Source organism: Salvelinus sp. IW2-2015, unplaced genomic scaffold, assembly GCF_002910315.2.
Source record: "Salvelinus sp. IW2-2015 unplaced genomic scaffold, ASM291031v2 Un_scaffold924, whole genome shotgun sequence".
In the NCBI taxonomy this organism is placed as follows: Eukaryota; Metazoa; Chordata; class Actinopteri; order Salmoniformes; family Salmonidae; genus Salvelinus; species Salvelinus sp. IW2-2015.
Genome location: NW_019942649.1, coordinates 223,875 through 246,738, shown reverse-complemented (window position 1 = coordinate 246,738; position 22,864 = coordinate 223,875). Strand labels below are relative to the sequence as shown.

Here is a 22,864-nt window from a genome sequence, read left to right as displayed (position 1 = left end):
ATAGAGCGCCATATGTTAGTCTAGAGAAACCTTCAGCCTTGGTTATTAGGACTCTTCCTTTTAAAGATAAGTCCCTCTGTAGCCATTGATTTAGCTTCTTCTGTTTGTTTTTTTATATGAGGGTTAAAATGTAGTAAGCCTCTAGACTTCTGATCCTTAGTAATGGTTATGCCTAAATATGTAAGTTCTTCTTTCACTGGAATACCATAATATGAAGGTGTCACATAATCTTTGACAGCCATGAGTTCATATTTATTAATGTGGGAATTTATCGTCAGTATCGTCAGCCTTATCATCAGCCTTAGCAGGCTTATCATCCTAGTATTTTTGTCAGCCATGTTGGGTCTCAGAGCGTCAAATTCATCACGGGAACCACTCGATATGATTGACTGGTGATTTGCATAAAGTTGGGGAAAGTATATATTTTTCACCGTCCAAAGGTCCCGCCCTCCTTCCATTGAAAATGAATGGGAAGCGGTGTCTTTTGTTTTTCACGCTAGTTATATAGGCTATCTCAATTGTAGTTTTTTTGTCGATATAATGTTACAGGTAGAGTAGAATAATACGAACACGTCGACTTTCATTCCGCTCAAAATGTCTAAGCTACAGTTGTTGAACTTGTATGCTACTGAACGACCAACAGCGGCTGCTGCTCTGGAGATAGCCGTAGCCAAAGAGACAACCATAGCAGAGTTGCATGAAGAAGTCTACCGTTTGAAGGAGGAGAATGGCCGTCTACGAAGACTGTTGGATTTGGTTTTCAAGCCAGAGATAAGGTTACACAGAGCAGGTTTGTATTGCTTAGTTACCGTATTAGCTAGCCAAGTATCTGAACTCCTCCACGGAGTTGAGCTCAGGCTAAGAAAAATGAATGAACCTCAAACTCTGGAGTCTCTGTGCAGTCGATATGTCAAAATGTAAGTTCTTAAACTAGGGACGTCAAACATTCAGGCTACGAAGACTCTATGGGCGGCTGCCCTTGGAAGGGTGGGTATAATTTGTGGAACGATCCAACAGGAATCTGTTACAAAAACTTCGTAAAGAACAAGGTTGTCAACAAACAACGCATCCAAAGTAGCATGATCAATTGACCTAGCTAACTAGCTGCCGAATAGGCATCAACTCACCCACGTAGCTTATTCTTAATGTTTGTCATTAGGCTACCAAATCAAATGTTATTTGTCACATACACATGGTTAGCAGATGTTAATGCGAGTGTAGCGAAATGCTTGTGCTTCTAGTTCCGACAATGCAGTAATAACCAACGAGTAATCTAACCTAACAATTTCACAACTACCTTATACACACAAGTGTAAAGGAATGAAGAATATGTACATAAAGATATATGAATGAGTGATGGTACAGAACGGCATAGGCAAGATGCAGTAGATGGTATCCAGTACAGTATATACATATGAGATGAGTAATGTAGGGTATGTAATATTATATGAAGTGGCATTGTTTAAAGTGGCTAGTGATACATTTTTACATCAATTTTTCCATTATTAAAGTGGCTGGAGTTGAGTCAGTATGTTGGCAGCAGCCACTCAATGTTAGGGATGGCTGTTTAACAGTGATGGCCTTGAGATAGAAGCTGTTTTTCAGTCTCTCGTTCCCCGCTTTGATGCACCTGTACTGACTTCGCCTTCTGGATGATAGCGGGGTGAACAGGCAGTGGCTCGGGTGATTGTTGTCCTTGATGATCTTTATGGCCTTTCTGTGACATCGGGTGGTGAAGGTGTCCTGGAGGGCAGGTAGTTTGCCCCCAGAGTGAGGACATACATTTTTCAGAATAAACATAGTGAGTAAAATGTAATTAAATAGCCCACTCCCTACCCGGTATCTTATTCTGCTGCTATACAACTTTGTATGCGTTGTTTGTTGCCAACCTTGTTATTTACAACGTTTTTGGGACAGATTCCTGTTGGAATGTAACACATTATACCCACCCGCCCTTGAATGTTTTGGTACACCTACTGGAGAGCTGCTCTTTGTCTACACCCATTAATCATTTAATGGTGGTCAATCATCAGATTGACCACCCTGTGTCAAAATAAATGTAGAAATCTGTCATTCAATTGCGTGCGCCAACAAGCGTCTGCGTTGCCAAGGGCTAAAATAGAAATCAGTTCTATTTCTGACACAGATTGCGCTGCAAGTCCTGCCTCTCCCATCTCCTCATTGGTTTATAGAAGCAGGTACCTACGTGCCATCTCCTCATTGGTTATACCCACGTGGGTGACTGAAAGATGAACAAGGTCAGTGGCGGTAATGCACCTAATTTATGAAATTTGCCAATCGCAATATAAAGTCAAGAGAAGAAAAGGCCTGGAAGGAAGAGAGATGACTAGAAACGATTCAGTTGACTGTTTTATGTGTGGATTAATTGACGGAGTAGAGGACCTTGTGCATTTCAGGTAAAATAACAACTCAATGTTTATATCCCAGGACAGCTCAGTGAAAGGCATTTGCCTGTGTCTGTCATGGAAATATTCAGTCAATAATATTTCACAAATACCGGAGGCTGTGAGTTCAAATAGACTTTTATTGCGACATAATAAAAGCCGAGCTGGTTCATGAAAACAACTAACTTTCCAGTCTTGCCACACACTCTTTATACATTTCTCCTCCTTATGTCACACACAGGAACTCCTCTTAATGACTCATCTCCTCTGGCATTTAGCCACCGTTGTCTTATTGCCTTGCACTCATTTAAATTTGGTTTCATATTAGGGCATGGAAACTTTACAGCCATAGCAATGGTTAACAAATAAACAGTCATGTCCACTCCCCAGACAGGTGCACATCTAATGGTGTCTAATGACCCAGACACAGTGCACTATTCTTGCTGGCTCCTCTGAAATGAGCACACCTGTTCTGGAAGATTCCCAATAGGCATAACCAACCATAGCAACAGTAAATATTAGGCCATAGCACTGGTACAGAAATAAACAGTCATGTCATCCTGCGAACTCCTCTGAAATGAGCTCACATGTTCTGGAAAAATCCCAATACTTCCCATATGTAGTTTGTATATATCCCATCTATGTCCTTAATCAGTATAAAGGAGGACATGTTGCTTGCTTGTTGAGTAAAGCTGTAATGTATCCTGATGTCTTTGCTTCCTGGTTCAGTAGGGGCCCCCAGAGACAACTACATGTCTTGTGACAGGTGGTCTTGCAGTCAGCAACCATCTTCTGGTAGACAGACTCACTCTGAACAAGCAGGAGATGATGCTCTTGCTTCTTCAGCTTGGCTGACTTAACAGCTTAGATCTGAAGACCTGATAGTTGTTTCTCTGGTACTGCCAGCGCAGGTCTGTCCTGGACTTAGTGCTTGATGTGGGGCAGAAGTTTTCTCCACAGATTCCTGAAGACAGTCTGATGACACATACCTCTGGAAAATACATAAATAATTTAAGATCTTTAAAGTAGTGGCAAACATGTTGGAGGTAAATTTAAATAATCAAAATGTTATTATGCTTCACATAAGTGTTGTCATCGATTCCTTGTAGGGACGCCACACCGCTGCTTTTGTCATGTGATGGCAGCAGTTTCCACCAGTGTTTGTGTCCTGGGTGGCGTCCTGGTAATACTATGGCATTATCCTCTGGGTGGCGTCCTGGTAATACTATGGCATTATCCTCTGGGTGGCGTCCTGGTAATACAATGGCATTATCCTCTGGGTGGCGTCCTGGTAATACTATGGCATTATCCTCTGGGTGGCGTCCTGGTAATACTATGGCATTATCCTCTGCTTGGTTGTTGAAGTTCAAAACTCGCTGCAAGTTTTCATGCTTCAGGTGTAACCTGTGCTTGCTTGGGCCAGCTCTCTTTTTGATGGGAGGCATCAGACCATTCTCCTTGTATGACTGGTGGAGGAGAGTCTGTTATTCTACTAATGCTGAAAGACAAATTCCAGATAGCCGTAATCACCGTCAGACACACATGGCTAACTTGATGGGTCATGTAATCATCTGGCGAAGTGGATTCTTGTTTAGACGTGTAGCTAACGTAAACTCACCCCATTCCGTACAAATGTGCGCAACCGCAACATTCAAACGAGGCTACAAAGAGAACTAATGGGACTGTAGCAACTGTGTTGACCTCAAAATCTGCGGTGTGAACTAGGTTTCTATTCAAGCGTTGATCGACATGGTAATGGCTCTATAGTATTGGAGAAAAGTTGAAAAAACGGACCCTCCGTTACATCGTGACGTGTCATGTCGTAACTACAGCACGCATAAAGCAACTATTTCTGTCTTACAATCTCTCTCCACCAGGTGTAGCACTTCTCTCATCGTTTAAAAACAAGAAATGGACAGTGACAGGGGTAAGGGGGGGATACCTAGTCATTTTTTGCGTCATCATTGCATGCGATCATCATTCTCAAAGCCGCTGTTTACTTCTAAGATAACTTTAGCACCGCCCTAAAAACCTGATTCAAATTCGACAAAAACCTTCAAATAGGTATGTAATGACACATTATATAAACTCTTTATAGTGTTTTATTTACATTTTAGAAGCGATAAGGTGATAAGTTGGACAGAGTGAAAAAAAGCTATTTTCCCACACATCTCTCCTTCTCACTATCACGCATTAGTTTCGCTTCTCCAACCGCCATTTTTTTTAAAGACCCGACGGGGCTCATTGCCTGCTTGAATTATGCAGAAACGGGCAGCGTTTAGGTCATGTAATTGATTCTGTTGGAAAGGGGAGAAATTGTGCTTTACAATGGTATTGACATTACAGTTGATCTGGAAGTATTACGTTTTTGGGGCGCTAAAATAAGGGCAATTGTACGGACCAAGGCGATGTACGAGTTTATGTGAGTTTACGTTAGCTAGCTAAACAATGAACCATAATCCCAATCCATAGAGTACTAGCAATACAAACCGGTTGTCATAGCTAGCTAAAGTTAACAAAATAGGTTTGATGTTAGCTAGCTAACATTAAGGCTATAACTAGCAATGAAAACCGCTTTCTGACAATTAAGAAACGTATATCTGAAACAGTAGCTAGACTCTTACCTGTTTACATGGAGGAATGCTTCACGGCAGACTGCAACCTCTTTAATTAAACAAGATGTCCTGTGTCGTTTCCGTTCAGTTTGTGCAGCGTGCTTGGCCCATTGTGTCAAGTCACTCTGGTTGAGAGCAGTTCTCCATGGCTGACGTTATAGCTTTAGAAAAAAACAGCAGTAGAAAGGATTATCTACACATATCAAGCAGCTCATTTTATAGACCGATGCTACACTGCAGACCAATTCGAAACTCCTCTCTCGGCATGTCCAGCCCATTCATTATGGGGCGGTAGGTAGAGCGTTGGACTAGTAACCGAAAGGTTGCTAGATCGAATCCCCGAGCTGACAAGGTAAAAATCTGTCGTTCTGCCCCTGAACAGGGCAGTTGACCCATTGTTCATTGTAAATAAGAATTTGTTCTTAACTGACTTGCCTAGTTAAATAAAGAATCCCAAGAAGACTCAAGGCTGTAGTCGCTGCCAAAGGTGCTTCAACAAAGTGCCGAGTAAAGGGTCTGAATACTTATGTAAATGTGTGTTTTTGTGTTTTTGCTCTGTCATGGGGTTGTGTGTGTGTGTGTGTGTGTGTGTGTGGATTAATGGGAAAAACTATTTAATCCATTTTAGAATAAGGCTGTAATGTAACAATGTGGAAAAAGTCAAGGGGTCTGAATACTTTCCGAATGCACTGTAGTAAAATACGGATCCCCAGAATGCACTGTAACTGCAACTGTATTGTTGAATCAAAGAGCTGTTCTAAATCAAACAGAAATGATAAAATAACTAGGTAGATTATTCAACATTTCATAATTGCATGTTTTAGGGCCCAGATAATTGAACTTTGGATTCTGTTTTAGATTGAAAAATGTATAATTATTGAATAATTTGCAACTATATTTCCTATTTTTCCTCCATCAGATTCCCACCAGCTCACTCACCTCATATCTGAAGAGGTTCCCCCTGAACAGCAGCACTGTGAGCAGGAGTGGAGCCCCAGTCTGATTCAGGAGGACCCAGTGCCCACACAGATTAAAGAGGAACAGGAGGAACTACAGACCAGTCAAGAGGAAGAGCAGCTTCAAGGGCCCTTTGATACCAAAGACTCCATATTCACTTCTCCCTTTGTGGAAAGTGACTGTGATCAGGAGGACTCACCTCAGCCCTCACATCTACACCATACCCAAACTCAAACTGTGGAGGACAGAGAGAGGGACTCTCTACTCACCAACACATCTATAGAGATCAAAACAGAACCTGATGGAGAGGATTACAGAGTATCAGAACCAGCCAGTGACACTCAGCCCCTCTCTGCAGTAACTCCAGACTGTTCTGCAGCTCAGAGTGAAAACAAGAAAAGTGATGATGAGGTGGAGAGTGGAGGACTACAATCAGGGTCAAAGACACTCGAATCAAAGAGAAAACAGACAAAGAAAGGAGAAAGGTTCCATACCAGTGCTGGAGGCAGTACGGCCACTATGCTGCCCAATTTGACATCCTCTAGGCAAACGTATGCTGCTCTTAATTGCAAGGTGTGTAGGAAGACTTTTGTCTCAAACATTTTCTTTATATCATATGTATGAAAAACATAGAAAAAGGATAAGGAATGCCTGTGTGGAAAATACTTAAATTCCTCAGAATGTACAGGGTTTCCCCTATATTCATTTAGCAGAGTAGCTTCCACTCTTATGACGTTTTATTACGATTTTTACATTTTTTTATTTATATCTATTTTTTGGGGGGGTGCGGCATATATTAGTTCTGACGAGACGCGCTTTTAAGTTGCAATGTATATTTGATGAATTTCGTTGTTTGGGGTAAATGCAGATGCCAACCCCTTGCTTCAGCCTATTTATTAAAAGCAGCTATGCTGCATCTGTTGGTCTTCATGTTATAAGTCTTTTAAAGGGAAAACATTTGAATATGGTGTTAACAATTTAATTAGAATTAATTTAGAAGTAGAATGTCCTATTTTAAAGAGTCACCAGAAGTGACTCGGGGGGGAGATCCTGGATTAAAAAGGGCTTTAGGTGGTGGGGGGTCAATGGACGGGTCGGCACGGCTGAATTCTTTCCAGCCTCTGGGCAAGAACACTTTTGAGACCTGATCTTGGCGGCGGAAAGAATTTTGTTGTTTTAAAGGAAGTTTCCTGCAATCCTATACGTTTTGACATGGAGCTGAGAGAACATGTTGCAGTTTTAAAGCAAATTTTCTGTAATTCTATGCATTTTGCCATGGTTAAGTTTACGGTGTTTCTCCATCCCTTTTTATATATATATATATATATATATACAGGACCTGCCCAAGCCTTTTATATACAGAAAAAACTCTGCAGTGTGATTCCCATGTGTGTGCAGGTGAAGCGTACGGTCCGTATGTGTGGGAAGTGTGAGCCATGCAGGAGGACTGAGGAATGTGCTCAGTGTGATTTCTGTAAAGACATGAAGAAGTTTGGAGGACCCAGTAAGACCAGACAGAAGTGCAGACTCAGGCAGTGTGACGTCCACGCCCCGGGTGAGTCCATTCCATGCTCAGTTGACTCCATTTACATTTTGCAGACGCTCTTATCCAGAGTGACTTACAGGGCAATTAGGGTTAAATGCATTGCTCAAGGGCACATCGACAGATTGAATCCCAGAGCCGGCTAGGTGAACAAACTAGCGACCTTTCAGTTACTGGCCCAATGCTCTGAACTGCTTGGCTACCTGAGTCCATAGAGAAGGGTGCATTTGGACCATAGTTAGTTTTAGCATGGGCAGCGCCCAAGCAACCACCAAACCTCACCAAAAGGAGGGGGTGCCTTTATTCATTTACAATATTGAAGCATCTGACAGTATTGTAGTGACCTTAACCTAACACCTAGTGACCTCGTCAAGAGGTTTGGAGCTCTTTACGTAATGGCTAAGATGTTGGGTTGACAGTCGCTGGATCCAGGTTCGAGTCTTGGATGTGGCTTCAGTATATTTGATGCATCATGTTATCTCTCTCTGTGTGTGTAGAAATGCTGCGTGTGAAGGATGAGGAGTTTGACCTGTGTGGCTTGAGGAGAAGGGAGAGCCTGAGGAGAGGAGGACATCCGTCTGACGACAGTGAGAATGAGATGGAGTGTGATGAAGCTGCACGCCCATCACTATAAAAATGCACTGAACTAACAGGCATGGTTGTTGATGACTCTGATGTTTAGATGAACAGAATGAAATAGTCTCTATAATGCACAGCGCTTAACTCAGACAGCTGTTTGTAGCTGCTGGGAAAGTATTTCAAAGCCTAAACTTGATCACTCAGGATGGAACTTTCCAGTGCTACTGTTTTTGCCATGTAATATTTTTATTAAAACAAAATCAGACAAACATATCGTAGAATAGTTGACCTATTTATCTAGTCTGCTTGTTGTGTGTTCTATGTGAGATAAATATTCCTCAAGGTGCATTCAAGTTGTGAGCCATAGGAGGGAAACATGCACTCTGACAAGCAGTTAATGCACAACAATTCTTAATGTTATCTTTTGAAAGCAGTTTTGGATTGTCAGAGTACACGTCTGGCCACTCTACCATAAAGGCCTGATTGGTGGACTGCTGCAGAGATGGTTGTCCTTCTGGAAGGTTCTCCCATCTCCACAGAGGAACTCTGGAGCTCTGTCAGAGTGACCATTGGGTTCTTGGTCACCTCCCTGACCAAGGCCCTTCTCCCCCAATTGCTCAGTTTCGCCGGCTAGTTCCATTTAAGAATGATGGAGGCCAATGTGTTCTTGGGGACCTTCAATGCTGCAGAAATGTTTTGGTACCCTTCCCCACATCTGTGCCTCGACACAATCCTGTCTCGGATTTCTGCGGACAATTCCTTTGACCTCATGGCCTGGTTTTGACAAGCACTGACGTGCACTGTCAACTGTGGGACCTTATATAGACAGGTTTGTGCCTATCCAAATCATGTCCAATCAATTGAATTTACCACAGGTGGATTCCAATCAAGTTGTAGAAACATCTCAAGGATGATCAATGGAAACAGGATGCAGGAGCTCTATTTTGAGTCTCAGCGTAAAGGGTCTGAGTAATTCTTTTTAAAACATTTGAAAAAATGTCTAAACCTGTTTTTGCTTTGTCATTATGGGGTGTGTAGATTGAGGATTTTCTGTTGGTTGAATCCATTTTAGAATAATGCTGTAATGTAACAATGTGGAAAAGGGGAAGGGGTCTGAGTACTTTCCAAATGCACTGTAATTTCTATACAATACATTTCTTATTTACGAGCACATTATGTTTTCTACAATTGACCTGCTGTCACATTTTCATCACATCTTCTATAACCCTACTCTGGATATGCGAGTGCATTTCTGTTTATTTGCAAAATAGATTTATCTCAGTGAGAATAACCTGTATAAATATAGGTTGAATGAAAAATAGCAACCAGAGGTTTTTTTTCTCATTCATTGCAGATTGAGACAAAGGACATTTCAGCCAGTCATGTCTCAACCAAATTGTCTTTGTTTACGCTTGTTTCATTTTGGGAAGATGTTGGTTAGGCTACAGATTTCTTATTGCCGCTTCAAAACATTAACCTTTATTTTCCAGGTTATGTTTTTTTTTAATTAAGTGATAACCTATTCAAGTTTGACTCCTACCTGAATGTGTTGTGATCACTTTTTTTTATTTTTTACTTTGGTACATAAATTACGGCTGTTGCCGTTTCACATGTCAGAGCAGTTTAGCGATCACTACCTGTACACAGCCAATCTGTAAATAGCACACCCAACTACGTCACCCCCATATTATTACTTACCCTCTTGATCTTTTGCGCATCATCACTCACGCACATCTATCACTCCAGTATTAATGCTAAATTGTAAATACTTCGCCTCCATGGCCTATTTATTACCTACCTCCCTACTCTTCTACATTTGCACACACTGTACATATAGAAAAATCTTTATTCTATTGTGTACGTTTATTTGTTTAACTCTGTTTCTGACGCACTGCTTTGCTTTATCTTGGCCAGGTCGCAGTTGTAAATGAGAACTTGTTCTCAACTGGCCTACCTGGTTAATTAAAGGTGAAATAATTTAAAAATCAAACAAAAGTTTTAATCTCGCTGTTCATCACTATTTGAAGATTAAATATTTGGTGTTCGAGGTTGGACACAACGTATAGTATTTAGAAAAAGAAACAGCTTTGAGTTTAGACTTTTACAATGATTCTCAGTAGGGAATACTTCAGTTTGGTCACACGGTGGCGCCAACGGACACGGTGGCGAAAAGAAACCTCTCTTCAGCGTGGCTTTTTCAAATTAGCATCACGGAAGAAACATTAAGACTGCCGGTTTTCCGATTTTGCCTTTAAAATTAAAGTCTGCGGTAAAACGCTATATGAAGGATACGAAATCAATCTTTCTTTGCGGCTTTGCATAGTCGGTGGATAATGTTAAAATGTCACAAAATTATAACTACATCAGGGAACAATTTAAACTAAAGAGAATTACTATTTTATTAAAGATAAGTGAGAAATGGCTATATTTCTAATATTTCATTGCATGTTATGTATATGAGTGGTGCAATTAAAATTGTTTCTTGGTTCTTAAAGATCCTATCACGGTTTAAATGTATTTCCTGTTTGCTTGAGATTTGGCCACATGTATATTATCCTAGTTACACCCTCTAGTGGTTTATAGTCTCATGTATACTGAACAAAACTATAAATGCAACATGCAACAATTTTCAAAGATTTGACAGAGTTACAGTTCATATAAGGTAATCAGTCAATTGAAATAAATTCATTAAGCCCTAATCTATGAATTTCACGTGACTGGGAATACAACAGATATGCATCTGTTGGTTACAGATACCTTTAAAAAAAAAAAAAAAGCAGGGGCGTGGATCAGAAAACCAGTCAGTAGTTGAGACCACCATTTGCCTCATGCAGCGTGAAACATCTCCTTCACATAGAGTTGATCAGGCTGTTGATTGTGGCCTGTGGAATGTTGTCTCACTCATCTTCAATGGCTGTGAGAAGTTGCTGAATATTTGCTCTGTTCACAAAGTTGACAAAAGCAAACCGCTCACCCACACGACGCCGGACACGTCTGCGGGTGTGAGGCCGGTTGAACGTACTGCTAAATTCTTTAAAACTACGTTGGAGGCAGCTTATGGTAGAGAAATTAACATTAAATTCTCTGGCGACAACTCTGGTGGACTTTCCTGCAGTCAGCATGCAAAACTTGAGACATCTGTGGCATTGTGTCGTGACAAAATTGCAAATGTTTGAGTGGCCTTTATTGTCCCCAGCACAAGGTGGAGCTGTGTAATGATCATGCTGTTTAATCAGCTTCTTGATATGCCACACCTCAGGTGGATGGATTATCTTGGCAAAGGAGAAATGCTTACTAACATGGATGTAAACAAATTTGTGCACAACATTTGAGAGAAATAAGCTTTTTATGCATATGGGACATTATCCTAGTTCTGTCAAACCATAACGCTATGTGCTGTGCACAGCAGTTGTCTTACTGTCTTTTGCTAATAAATAATAATAATTTGGTTATTCAGAGTTTGACTATTTACCCATGCAACAGAACTATGCAGTACACTGTACAGTGGGGCAAAAAAGTATTTAGTCAGCCACCAATTGTGCAAGTTCTCCCACTTAAAAAGATGAGAAAGGCCTGTAATTTTCATCATAGGTACACTTCAACTATGACAGACAAAATTTGAGAGAAAAAAATCCAGAAAATCACATTGTAGGATTTTTTAATGAATTTATTTGCAAATTATGGTGGAAAATAAGTATTTGGTCACCTACAAACAAGTAGGTACAAAAATGCTCATGCATGTTCTGTTGTAAATGTGAACATGAATTAATGCCACTGCTTCAGATGACTTGTTTCTTGCATTGTAACCAATGATTTATGAAAACTTACTTGATAGGTCGATGTCCTCATTGTGGTTTTACAGGCGTGTTTATTAACACGTTTTATGTACACACTTTATTAGAATACTTATGAAATTCAAATTGTTATATTTGGTAACACTTGCTTATTTTCCACCGACTCCAACCGCATTCGATGCATGGAACGTATGTGGGTGGAGCAATGTGTACATAAAAGTGAAAATTATAAACACTTACAAAAGCTCCGGACGAAGGCCGATACGTAAATCAAAAATAAAGAGCAGTGATACTAGCAGCAGTGTGTGGGTTTCTTGTTTGTTCTCATCTAGGCTTAGTTATAGTAAAACACGTCAATTATGGTCATTTTGCCATTTCCTTGCAAAAGTGATATTTTGGTAGGCTATTTTAGTCGTAAATCTAGCTCTTTTTGCCCTAGCTTTTCAACAATCGTGATGTAGAGTCACGTCATCTCAAGGGAGAAGTTCGGTATGAAATGCACTCCCTTCTAGGTGTGCTGGGTGGTACCACCTTCTGGTTTCGTATAGAAACAAGCACCATATTTGGCAACAATCTTGGTAAGTGGAGTGTACCAATATATTTTGCATGATGCTTCCTTGACTAGACTACTGGCTTTACACAAAATTCAAAAAGGTAGCACATTTCCGCATAATGTTCTAATTCAACGTTTCTTTATACAGTACCCGGGACCAATCTGTGAGTTAATTTGACCATTGGAAAAGGAGCTACTGCATAAATACTGCAATACGGGTTGAATCGAATCTTTGTTTTCAAGGTGATGAGTGCACTTTTCTTCCGAACACAATACCGCAATAAATGTGAGTCCATCATTCATCGATTTCTTTACACCGCAAGTGGCGATAGACGTCAGGAAATTGGCGCCTTACCACTGTGAGCTAACTGTCCAGAGCTGCATTTGTTCACGATGTACAACACTTTATTATCAGTGAACGTTACTGGACCTCTGGTGAATATGCTTAAAGGGAGAAAGTGTTGGTATCTAGACCACGTTCAGATAGAAATACCGTATGTAGAACAAACCTCTCTGACATGTAGAATGAGGAATTACCCCACCCACAATTTCTCACCGGAAAGCTTTGATATATATGTATATTGGGTAAAGGCTGAAGTTGGGGTTGAGAGTTACCGTTTAAACGCGTTTTGCCAGAGAGGACGAAGCTAATATTTGCACGCTATTTATCTCAATTGTGTTTTTCGTACATGTCAAATGTAACGTTAAAGGCGGAACAGAATAATACCAACTTGTCGACTTTCATTCCGGTCAAAATGTCTAAACTACAGTTGCTGAACGTGTATGTTACTGAACGACTAACAGCGGCAGTTGCAGAGATATCCGTGGCGGTCGACAGAACAGTAGTAGAGTTGTATGAAGAAATCTCCCGTTCTAAGGAGGAGAATAACCGTCTGCGACGGCTGTTGGATTTTGTTTTTTTTAACCCAGAGATAAAGTTATACAGAGCAGGTTTGTGTTGACCAGTTTTTTTATTTTTGTTTTTTTATTTAACCTTTATTTAACTAGACAAGTCAGGTAAGAACATATTCTTATTTACAATGTCGGTCATCACCGGACGACGCTGGGCCAATTTTGCGCCGCCCTATGAGACTCCCAGTCACTGCCGGTTGTGATACAGCCAGTTACTGTATTGGCTAGCCAAATATCTCAACTCCTTCACGGAGTTGAGTGCAGGCTGAAGTTTTTGATATGAACCTCCGACTCTCGAGTCGCTCTGCAGTCGATACTTAAAACATTTACATTATTTAACTGGGGAAGCATAAACGTTCAGGCTGCACAGACTGAATGGAGGCTAGTTTAGAGCGCTGGTTAAATTGTGATTGAGAGCATTAAAGGTTAAATTACTGAAAAATGGATGTCATTGTTGCAATAGTTTGTGTGGGCAACATACTATCATCCTAAATTGACATGTATCATTATTTTTCCATATCAAATTATTGTATATCGCGCAAATTTCCCTAATGTTGACAGTTTGTTACTACCTTACACAAGCTTGCATTTTCACCCCATAAAATTATTGAGTGGAATTACACATCCCTTTTACTTCATATTGGTGGTGTTAGTATACAAGTTTAGTCATCATAATGACGGAAGATTGATTGCTTAACTTATCAATATCTTTGGTTTTGTACAGTTGATTTTGTCACATGCTCTGGTTTGTGCAGGACGTAGACCCCGGAGTTGAAGGTGCATTGTACCATCTAAATCGCCGTGAAATATACACTACATATACACTATTATGTGGACACCTTCAAATTAGTGGATAAACTATTTCAGTAATCCCGTTGCTGACAGGTGTATAAAATCGAGCACACAGCCACATAGACAAACATTGGCAGTAGAATGGCCTTACTGAAGAGCTCAGTAACTTTTAACGTGGCACTGTCATAGGATGCAATCTTTCCAACAAGTCAGTTCCTCAAATTTCGGCCCTGCTAGATCTGCTCCGGTTATCTGTAAGTGCTGTTATTGTGAAGTGGAAGCGTCTAGGATCAACAACGGCAGGCCATACATGATCAAAGAACGGGACCGCTGAAGCGTGTAGCGAGTAAAAATCGTTTTTCCTCTGTTGCAACACTCACTACCGAGTTCCAAACTGCCTCTGGGACTAAGGTCAGCACAAGAACTGTTCGTCGAGAGGCTTAACGAATCACCAACCGCAATGCCATGGTGTTCTCAGCCTGTGGGCATCATGTGCGTAATTACTCACCAAGAGCCCAGCGCCGAGCCTTCTTGCTAGCAAAGTCACTGATCAAGTTGTTGAAGTCCAGCTTTCTAGCTAACTGACTTTCAATGGACAGCATGGTTAGACTGCAAAGCCTGTCCTGGGACATAGTGGACCTCAAATAGTTGATCGGTTTTAGTTTACTGAAAGCTCTCTCGCCACCCAGCAACAGTTACAGGCAGTGTGCAAAATATACGTTTCCAAAAATGCTTTGCAGGTGCATCTTACAAATTGCATTCAGGCGACCAAGAGGGGACAAGCTAGGAGGGAAAGTGGCAGCATATACAGTGTTCAGGTGTCTTACTTCATTATGAAACTCAGGTGTAAGATCTCTGGAATACTTCATGATCAGTGATTGGCACACAGAAGGGACTTTATCCTCACTAATCTGCCCAACTTTCAGAACAGCAGAAAATGATTCTACAATTTTTGCAGTGGTGTGGAACCTAGTGTCCAAGTCACTTATGATGTTGTCCATAGCAGTAAAAAACACTGTGTTCTGAAACACCATTGCTACACTGTCCTGAGCTGTCTCCTCTTGAGAGGTCTCATCATGGAATCTCTTCCTTTTCCTCTGGCGGCTGTATTCCTTTCTGAATTGAGGTGCAGCATCCATTTACGTTGCAATCAGTGTTGCCTCAGACAGGAGACTCCCATCTCTAAGAGCCTGCATCTCTTCCTTTAAGGCTCTGATATTGGCTGCCTCTGTGTCAAGTGAGATATTTCCTGACTGGAGAATCACATTCCTGTCCTCAATGCATTGCAGTATCTGCAATTATGCCAACTGACATGTCATTCAACACAATGCTGCTCACCTCCTCCTTCAGTTGGGAGTAGGGCTGGTTCATAGGTATGGGGAGATAGGGCTGCTGAGCCTGAAGCTGCATCTGTTGGGCCTGCACCAGGCAGGGGCAACTGATTTAGTATGAATAGCTTGCTAAAAGTTTGCCTGCATTGATTAAATGTCGGCTAAAGGAGGAGCGAAATGTAAACACTCAGAATTTTCTGTGAAGATATTAAGTAACTAATGTTAAGGGAGTAAAAGTAGCCTATTTCACTATGGACTAAGTTAACAGGTTAATTTCTACCACTCACGGACTACACCCACCTTCCTTTGTGAAATGTTGGGTGACATACTTTTACCCTTTCTTTTCTCTCCTCTTTATTTTCGTTTTTGGAAGCTAGATTTTTCTTTAGGAAGCTGAGATATAATGCTCCACCGGCACTCCTCACTCGCAATTCACTGCTAGCAAGTGCAGGTCGCGTCTGGTTTGGGGCAGGACCGAACCATTTCATGTAAATAGAGAGGGAGGGGGGTAATACAGAGGCTCTCTGTTTACTTTTTGCCAAAGACAAGAAAAGAAACCGTTCGTTTTTATTAGTACATTGTAAATAAAATATTATATTAATGATGATAGGTTAATCATTTAATATTTTAAAAAATGTACCTCATGTTCTAATAATTATTTGGGGCCCCTGTCAGTCACAGGCCCTGAGAATCGTTCTAAATTTCCCCCATAAGGCGCACCTGATTACATTTACCGCATTGGCGACCCACTTGAATCAAAATGCAGCAAGGTGTTTTCTTCAAATTATCTTCTGAACAGTGATGTACATACACATTAATCCCAGTGTGGTTTTTGAGCTGTGTTAGTTTTAACAGGACGTGCAACCTCATCTCCCCCCAATCGTGTAACTGATTTCAACGTGAAATCAAAATAAATTATTGACAAATGAGTGTTATGGCAACCCACAAATCAAAATGCATTATCCAAAATGTAGCTCACTGTGTTCTGTAGGTTGTTCTCTAGCCAGTGATTTAAAAAATATCTCAAGTTTCCATGTTTTTTTTGTTGTTGTTAGTTGTAGCAGCGTGTACAACCTGATTTCCCCTTTATAGATATCAGTGATTTATTGCAACAACAGGGTGTTTGGTGGTGTGCAGTTTAAGGTGCTTTAAAAAAAAGAAATACAATAAATATGATTACTATTGTTGCACATGTATGTAGATTGTACATTTTGTGTTTTAGTTTTTCTATATATCACGAACTGTCCTTCATATTGGTTATTGATTTGGACACGTTAAAACTGTGTTTTGACGTTGGGCTATTTATCAAAATGTCTTGTCAACAGGAAGTAACGACGGCATAATTTTCAATTAAAATGTTAGGATTATAAATTGAACGTTCAAAATACATTTCCAATGGTATTGTACTTTAATGAGGTAAACTGCTGAATGAGTCCAAAAACGTGCTCCGGCTGATTTTATTTTTGATATACCAGAAATCACCGAAATGGTTAGGTCTGCCTACTTAAACCCATATCATCTACCTATGTTTGTCCTCTGTTGTTGCATGCCGTTCTTTGTTTGCTGAAATCCATACTTTTAAATAAAACGTGAATCAAATACACGCACCGTAGGGCTGGGCGACATAGCCAAAATATCATATACATTTTCTAACATTGGCGGTATTTATTTTTTATAGTTAAAGTTCCACATTTGCTTTATGAGTAGCACATGACCCTAAGTTGGCAACACATACATTCTACGTGATTTCAATGGGGCTTTCTTTCTCCATTCTGATTTGTTTTATACTGTTCAATCAAACTTCAACCAACAATTATTTCAAGCATTTTTATACATTTCCTGCACTCATCTGAGATCATTTACACACTGCCACGTTGGGCTGGACGATATGGGCCAAAACAAATTAGGCCCTAGAATGAAACAAAAATGTTCCTGCTGGAAAAAACAATCCTCAGAAATGTAGAAACATTGTCATATCAGAAGGAAGCAATTTTTCTTCCAGGACAACATTGTACGTGGCTTGATTCATGCGTCCTTCACAAAGACAAATCAGCCCGATTCCAGCCTCGCTGAAGCACCCCCAGATCATCACCCACTGTGACATTTGGTGGAGGATCCATTTTAGAATAAGGCTGTAACGTAACAAAATGTGGAAAAAGTTAAGGGGTCTGAATTCTTTCCGAATGCACTGTAGTAAAATACAGAACCCCACCCAGCCCTACAACCGACAATTTTCTTCGTATCAACTGACAGCAACTCGATGTAGTCAGAGGTACACTCCGCCCACTTTCGTCTCCCCTCAACTACGTTGATGTGACGTACATCGTGGAGTTGAGTTTTACTTGGCTACTGTATTAGCTGAATTTAAATACATAAAAAAGATAGCAAGTTAATGTTGTAAAGAGAATTGTTCATGGCTGCAATTGTATTGTTGAATCATTTAGCTAGCGGGTTCTAAATCCAATAAAACAGAAATGATAAAATAGCAAACTAACGTTAGCTTTTTCTACATATTTGAATTACATGTTTCAGGGACCAGAGAAAATAACTTTGAATTCAGTTTTAGATTGAAATCCTCTATTGAATTATCAACAACTTTATATTTCCTATTGTTTCTGTATCAGATCCCCAGCAGCTCACTTTCCTCAAATCTGAAGAGGATGTTCCCACCGAGCAGCAGGACTGTGAGCAAGAGTGGCGAGTCAGGCTGATTCATGAGGGCCCAGAGCCCAGACTGATTAAAGAGGAACTGCTTACCAGTCAGGAGGAAGAGCAGCTTCTAGGGCTCTTGGATACCAAAGACTCCATATTCACTTCTCCCTGTGTGGAAAGTGACTGTGATCAGGAGAACCCATCTCAGCCCTCACATATTTACCAAACCCAAACTGTGGAGGACAGAGAGAGGGACTCTCTACTCACCTACACAACTGAAGAGATAAAAACAGAACCTGATGTAGAGGACTACAGAGTATCAGAACCAGCCAGTGACTCTCAGCCCCTCTCTGCAGTAACTCCAAACTGTTCTGCAGCTCAGAGTGAAAACAAGAAAAGTGATGATGAGGTGGAGAGTGGAGGACTACAATCAGGGTCTAAGACACTCGAATCAAAGAGAAAACAGACAAAGAAAGGAGAAAGGTTCCATACCAGTGCTGGAGGCAGGAGGGGTAAATCCAAGGTGTGTAGGAAGCACGCTTTTTGTATATTTGATGAATTTTGTTGTTTGGGGTAAATGCAGATGCCAACCCCTCTTTCCAGCCTCTGGGCAAGAACACTTTTGAGGCCTGATCTTGGCGGCGGAAATAATTTTGTTGTTTTAAAGGAAGTTTCCTGCAATCCTATACGTTCTGAGATGGAGCCGAGAGAAAATGTTGCCATTTTTAAACAAAATTTCCTATAATTCTATGCATTTTGCCATGGCTAAGTTTACACAGTGTTTTTCCATCCTATCTTTATTTTTGTATGACCTGCACAATCATTTTATATACAGAGAACACCCTGTAGTGTGATTTCCGTGTGATTCCCATGTGATTCCCATGTGTGTGCAGAAGCGTTCGATCCGTATGTGTGGGAAGTGTGAGCCATGCAGGAGGACTGAGGAATGTGCTCAGTGTGATTTCTGTAAAGACATGAAGAAGTTTGGAGGATCCAATAAGATCAGACAGAAGTGCAGACTCAGGCAGTGTGACGTCCATGCTCCGGGTGAGTCCATTCCACGCTCAGTTGACTCCATTTACATTTTGCAGACGCTCTTATCCAGAGCGACTTACAGGGCAGTTAGGGTTAAATGCATTGCTCAAGGGCACATCAACAGATTGTTCACCTAGCCAGCTCTGGGATTCAAACTAGCGACCTTTCAGTTACTGGCCCAATGCTCTGAACCGCTTGGCTACCTGAGTCCATAGAGAAGGGTGCATTTGGACCATAGTTAGTTTTAGCATGGGCAGCGCCCAAGCAACCACCACACCTCACCAAAAGGAGGGGGTGCCTTTATTCATTTACAATATTGAAGCATCTGACCATAACCCAACACCTAGTGACCTCATCAAGAGGTTTGGATCTGTTTGTTATCTATACATAGTCACTTCACCCCTACCTACATGTGCAAATGACCTCAACTAACCTGTACCCCTGCACACTGACTCGGTACCGGTACTCCCTGTATATAGCCTCCACACTGACTCGGTACCGGTACTCCCTGTATATAGCCTCCACACTGACTCGGTACCGGTACCCCCTGTATATAGCCTCGTTATTGATATGTGGTGTTACTTTTTATTATTTTTTTCTCAAGTTTATTTGGTCAATATCTTCTTGAACTGCACTGTTGGTTAAGGGCTTTTAAGTAAGCATTTCACAGTAAGGTCTACACTTGTTGTATTCGGCGCATGTGAGAAATAAAGTTTGATTTGATCACTTAACGTAACGGCTAAGATTTTGGGTTGACAGTGGCTGGACCCTGGTGAGTCTGACGTGGCTTCAGTATATTTGATGCATCATGTTCTCTCTTTGTCTCTGTGCGTGTAGAAATGCTGCGTGTGAAGGATGAGGAGGGCAGGCGGATCCTGAGGAGAGGAGGACATCCATCTGACGACAGTGAGAATGAGATGGAGTGTGATGGGTGTGCAGCTTCATCACACTCCGTCACTATAAAAATGCACTGAACTAACAGGCATGGTTGTTGATGACTCTGATGTTTAGATGAACAGAATGAAATAGTCTCTATAATGCACAGCGCTTAACTCAGACAGCTGTTTGTAGCTGCTGGGAAAGTATTTCAAAGCCTAAACTTGATCACTCAGGATGGAACTTTCCAGTGCTACTGTTTTTGCCATGTAATATTTTATTAAAAGAAAAACAGACAAACATATCGTAGAATAGTTGACCTATTTATCTAGTCTGCTTGTTGTGTGTTCTATGTGAGATAAATATTCCTCTCGAGGTGCATTCAAGTTGTGAGAGCCATAGGAGGGAAACATGTACTCTGACAAGCAGTTAATGCACAACAATTCTTAATGCAATCTCGCAAAAACACTTTTAAAAGCAGTTTTGTCCCTTAAAAGAGGGAGAACCTAGTTTTACATTGCTACCACGTTTATTTCTCTACTCCTTCAATTGCGTGTGGCATCGTTTAACAAATGCAGAGTTTCAAGCATGGTTTAGGTGCAACAGAGCTCTTAAAGGGGGAAAAAAGGGAAGTTAAATACTTTTTTAAATAGAAAAACATTTTTTGGTGAATAATTTATATATTTATAATAACAATCAGGATGTTTGGTTCAATGGGGGTAAATGCTTCATCAGTTGGCTACAGGTGCTGATGCTTATTGCTAATGGCTCATCTGATAATATAGACGGACCATGCATAGTCCAATATCTGAAAATAATTTAAACATCGTTTTTACCAATATGTTTTGGGGCCCATTTCTGGAGGTGGAAATTATATTTCAGATGGTGACATTTTGTCATTGATTTTAGAGTAGAATGTCCTTTTAAAAAATTCACCAGAACTCAGCTTCTCAGTCCTTCTACAAGCAAGGACACTGGAATTGGTCAAACTCACAGTTTAATACATGTACCAAATGATCCCTTTTCCCTTAAACATATGATGGTCATGACTTAGATGAAAGGGGAGGTTAACTTAGCCACAGACAGTGGTTCTTAAATTTCAGTCAAGGAATTTTCTCTTTTTGCTTTAACCACTGAAATTGTAAAAGTTTGTGTAATTAACTTAAGAGTCCTGTCTCTCGTGTTGGGCGAGGATTCTGGCGCTTCCTGCTTTGGAAGTCAGCTGTCAAACAGATTGTTTGGAGATTTGCGACACTGGTGAATCATCCCGGGGAGGATAGTTTGTATGGTTTCATTTCATGTCCTTTGGACAAGGGTTCACACTGATTATTGAAATGTGCACATTTATGGGAATTCAGATGGTATTGTCTGAATGTCTTACCTGTGATTTATTGCCTTATTGAAGCCATGTAATAGTTGATTGGTTGATCAGTTTCCTGTAGGGTTATACGAAGCTCTCATTTGACAGTGAGGAGAAAGGGTTATGCCAGGTCAGAGTCAAAGGCCTTGAAAGAGAATACTTTGAGGCGTGTGTGTGTAATTTCAATATATTTCTCAATGGTGTACATGTATCTTGTGAATCCTGGAACTTGTTAAAAAAATGCACCTGCATTTAGTGAGCACTGTGCGTCATCGCTGATCAACCACAACGGTCTTCCGTACATGGAGCTCTACCAACACAAGACTGCTGGCTATGAGGATGACAACATGGTAGGTTAGACACAGGATACACACATATTAGGCTTGTTTGTTAGTTCAATCAAATAGCAGTAATATATAAATACCATCTCCTGTGGTATCTATTTGCAGCCATGGCACAGTGATGAAGGGTTCCTTTGACCCTGTTCAGTGTAAAACAGCCATCAAGGTCAAACATATCAAGAGCTGAGAGAAGTGATGGGACAAGGAGAAAGTTCAGCCTTCTCCATAACATGAAGGTTGGCATTGTGGTACAAAATCGCTGTTAATGCGGCAATCTTCCATTGCTATATATTTATTTGGAATTTTAAAATGAGTTGTGTACCTATAGACTCTTGTAGAATATAGCTTAGAAATGCTTCAGTCATGAGCTCTGAACTGAAACTAATGTGGATGGTCAGTCACTGCATCCATAACACGGTCTGAATACGAGTGGTTTCTCCAGCACCAGATCTCAGCTTCTCACCAAAACAGACAGGGTGCTGCGTTATTGTTTGAACTGGAGATTGCCCCTTTACGTGAAACATTTACCATAAACTTTGTTGTGATTTAATTTTACAATGTGCGTTATAGATTTGCCTATTTAGGTATTGCTCAGTTGACTAAATCGTCTGCGATCTATATATATATATATCTCTCTATATGTCCCTTGTTCCAGAAAGAGAGGGACAAGGTGCGGCGACCACATGCGGAATCACTGTGGCCGTGTGAAGCACAGTGAGAGGGGAGGATTGGGGCAAATCCCACAAGCAGCAACACATTGCACCACATGTAAATTACATTAGCTAGGTTTCCATGGCGACATATTTCCATGCAAATATTCTAGTTTGCATAAAGAAAACATGTGCATTTACTCACCAGTGGTGTGGTCCCACCAAACAGACTTGTTGCAGATCAAAATCACTGCGTGATGAAGTAGTGCACACAATGTACTTTAACTTGAAGATGCCCTCCAGGATCTTAAGCATAACATATTGCACAATTGGATTTGTAACTTATCACACGAAATGGATGAAATAGTACACAATTGGATTTGTAACTTATCACACGAAATAGTACACAATTGGATGATGTAGTACACAAAAAAATGGGTACCAGCTTCAAAACTATTAGCTGAAATTA

At 40.7% G+C, this 22,864-nt stretch overlaps 2 protein-coding genes across 3 annotated transcripts; both read left to right on the top strand.

The window, feature by feature from the left end:
• The first annotated feature begins 443 nt into the window (after positions 1 to 443).
• LOC112069174 (lysine-specific demethylase 2B-like) lies at positions 444 to 10,841 on the top strand. The gene is made up of 4 exons (XM_024136474.2): positions 444 to 790; positions 5,940 to 6,550; positions 7,376 to 7,532; positions 8,018 to 10,841. The coding sequence occupies exons 1-4, from the start codon at positions 595 to 597 to the stop codon at positions 8,152 to 8,154; spliced, it is 1,101 nt and encodes a 366-aa protein (XP_023992242.1). The 5' UTR covers positions 444 to 594; the 3' UTR covers positions 8,155 to 10,841.
• A 1,527-nt stretch (positions 10,842 to 12,368) lies between these two features.
• On the top strand, positions 12,369 to 20,346 carry LOC112069173 (histone-lysine N-methyltransferase 2B). 2 transcript variants are annotated; one of them, XM_024136473.2, is made up of 5 exons: positions 12,369 to 12,471; positions 12,595 to 12,732; positions 18,106 to 18,656; positions 19,027 to 19,180; positions 20,006 to 20,346. In XM_024136473.2, exons 2-5 carry the CDS (start codon positions 12,693 to 12,695, stop codon positions 20,140 to 20,142), a joined length of 882 nt encoding a protein of 293 aa, XP_023992241.1. In that variant the 5' UTR covers positions 12,369 to 12,471; positions 12,595 to 12,692; the 3' UTR covers positions 20,143 to 20,346. The 2 variants fall into 2 exon arrangements, with proteins under 2 accessions (XP_023992241.1, XP_023992240.1); XM_024136472.1 differs by lacking the exons at positions 12,369 to 12,471; positions 12,595 to 12,732 and adding an exon at positions 13,016 to 13,397.
• Positions 20,347 to 22,864: the final 2,518 nt, after the last annotated feature.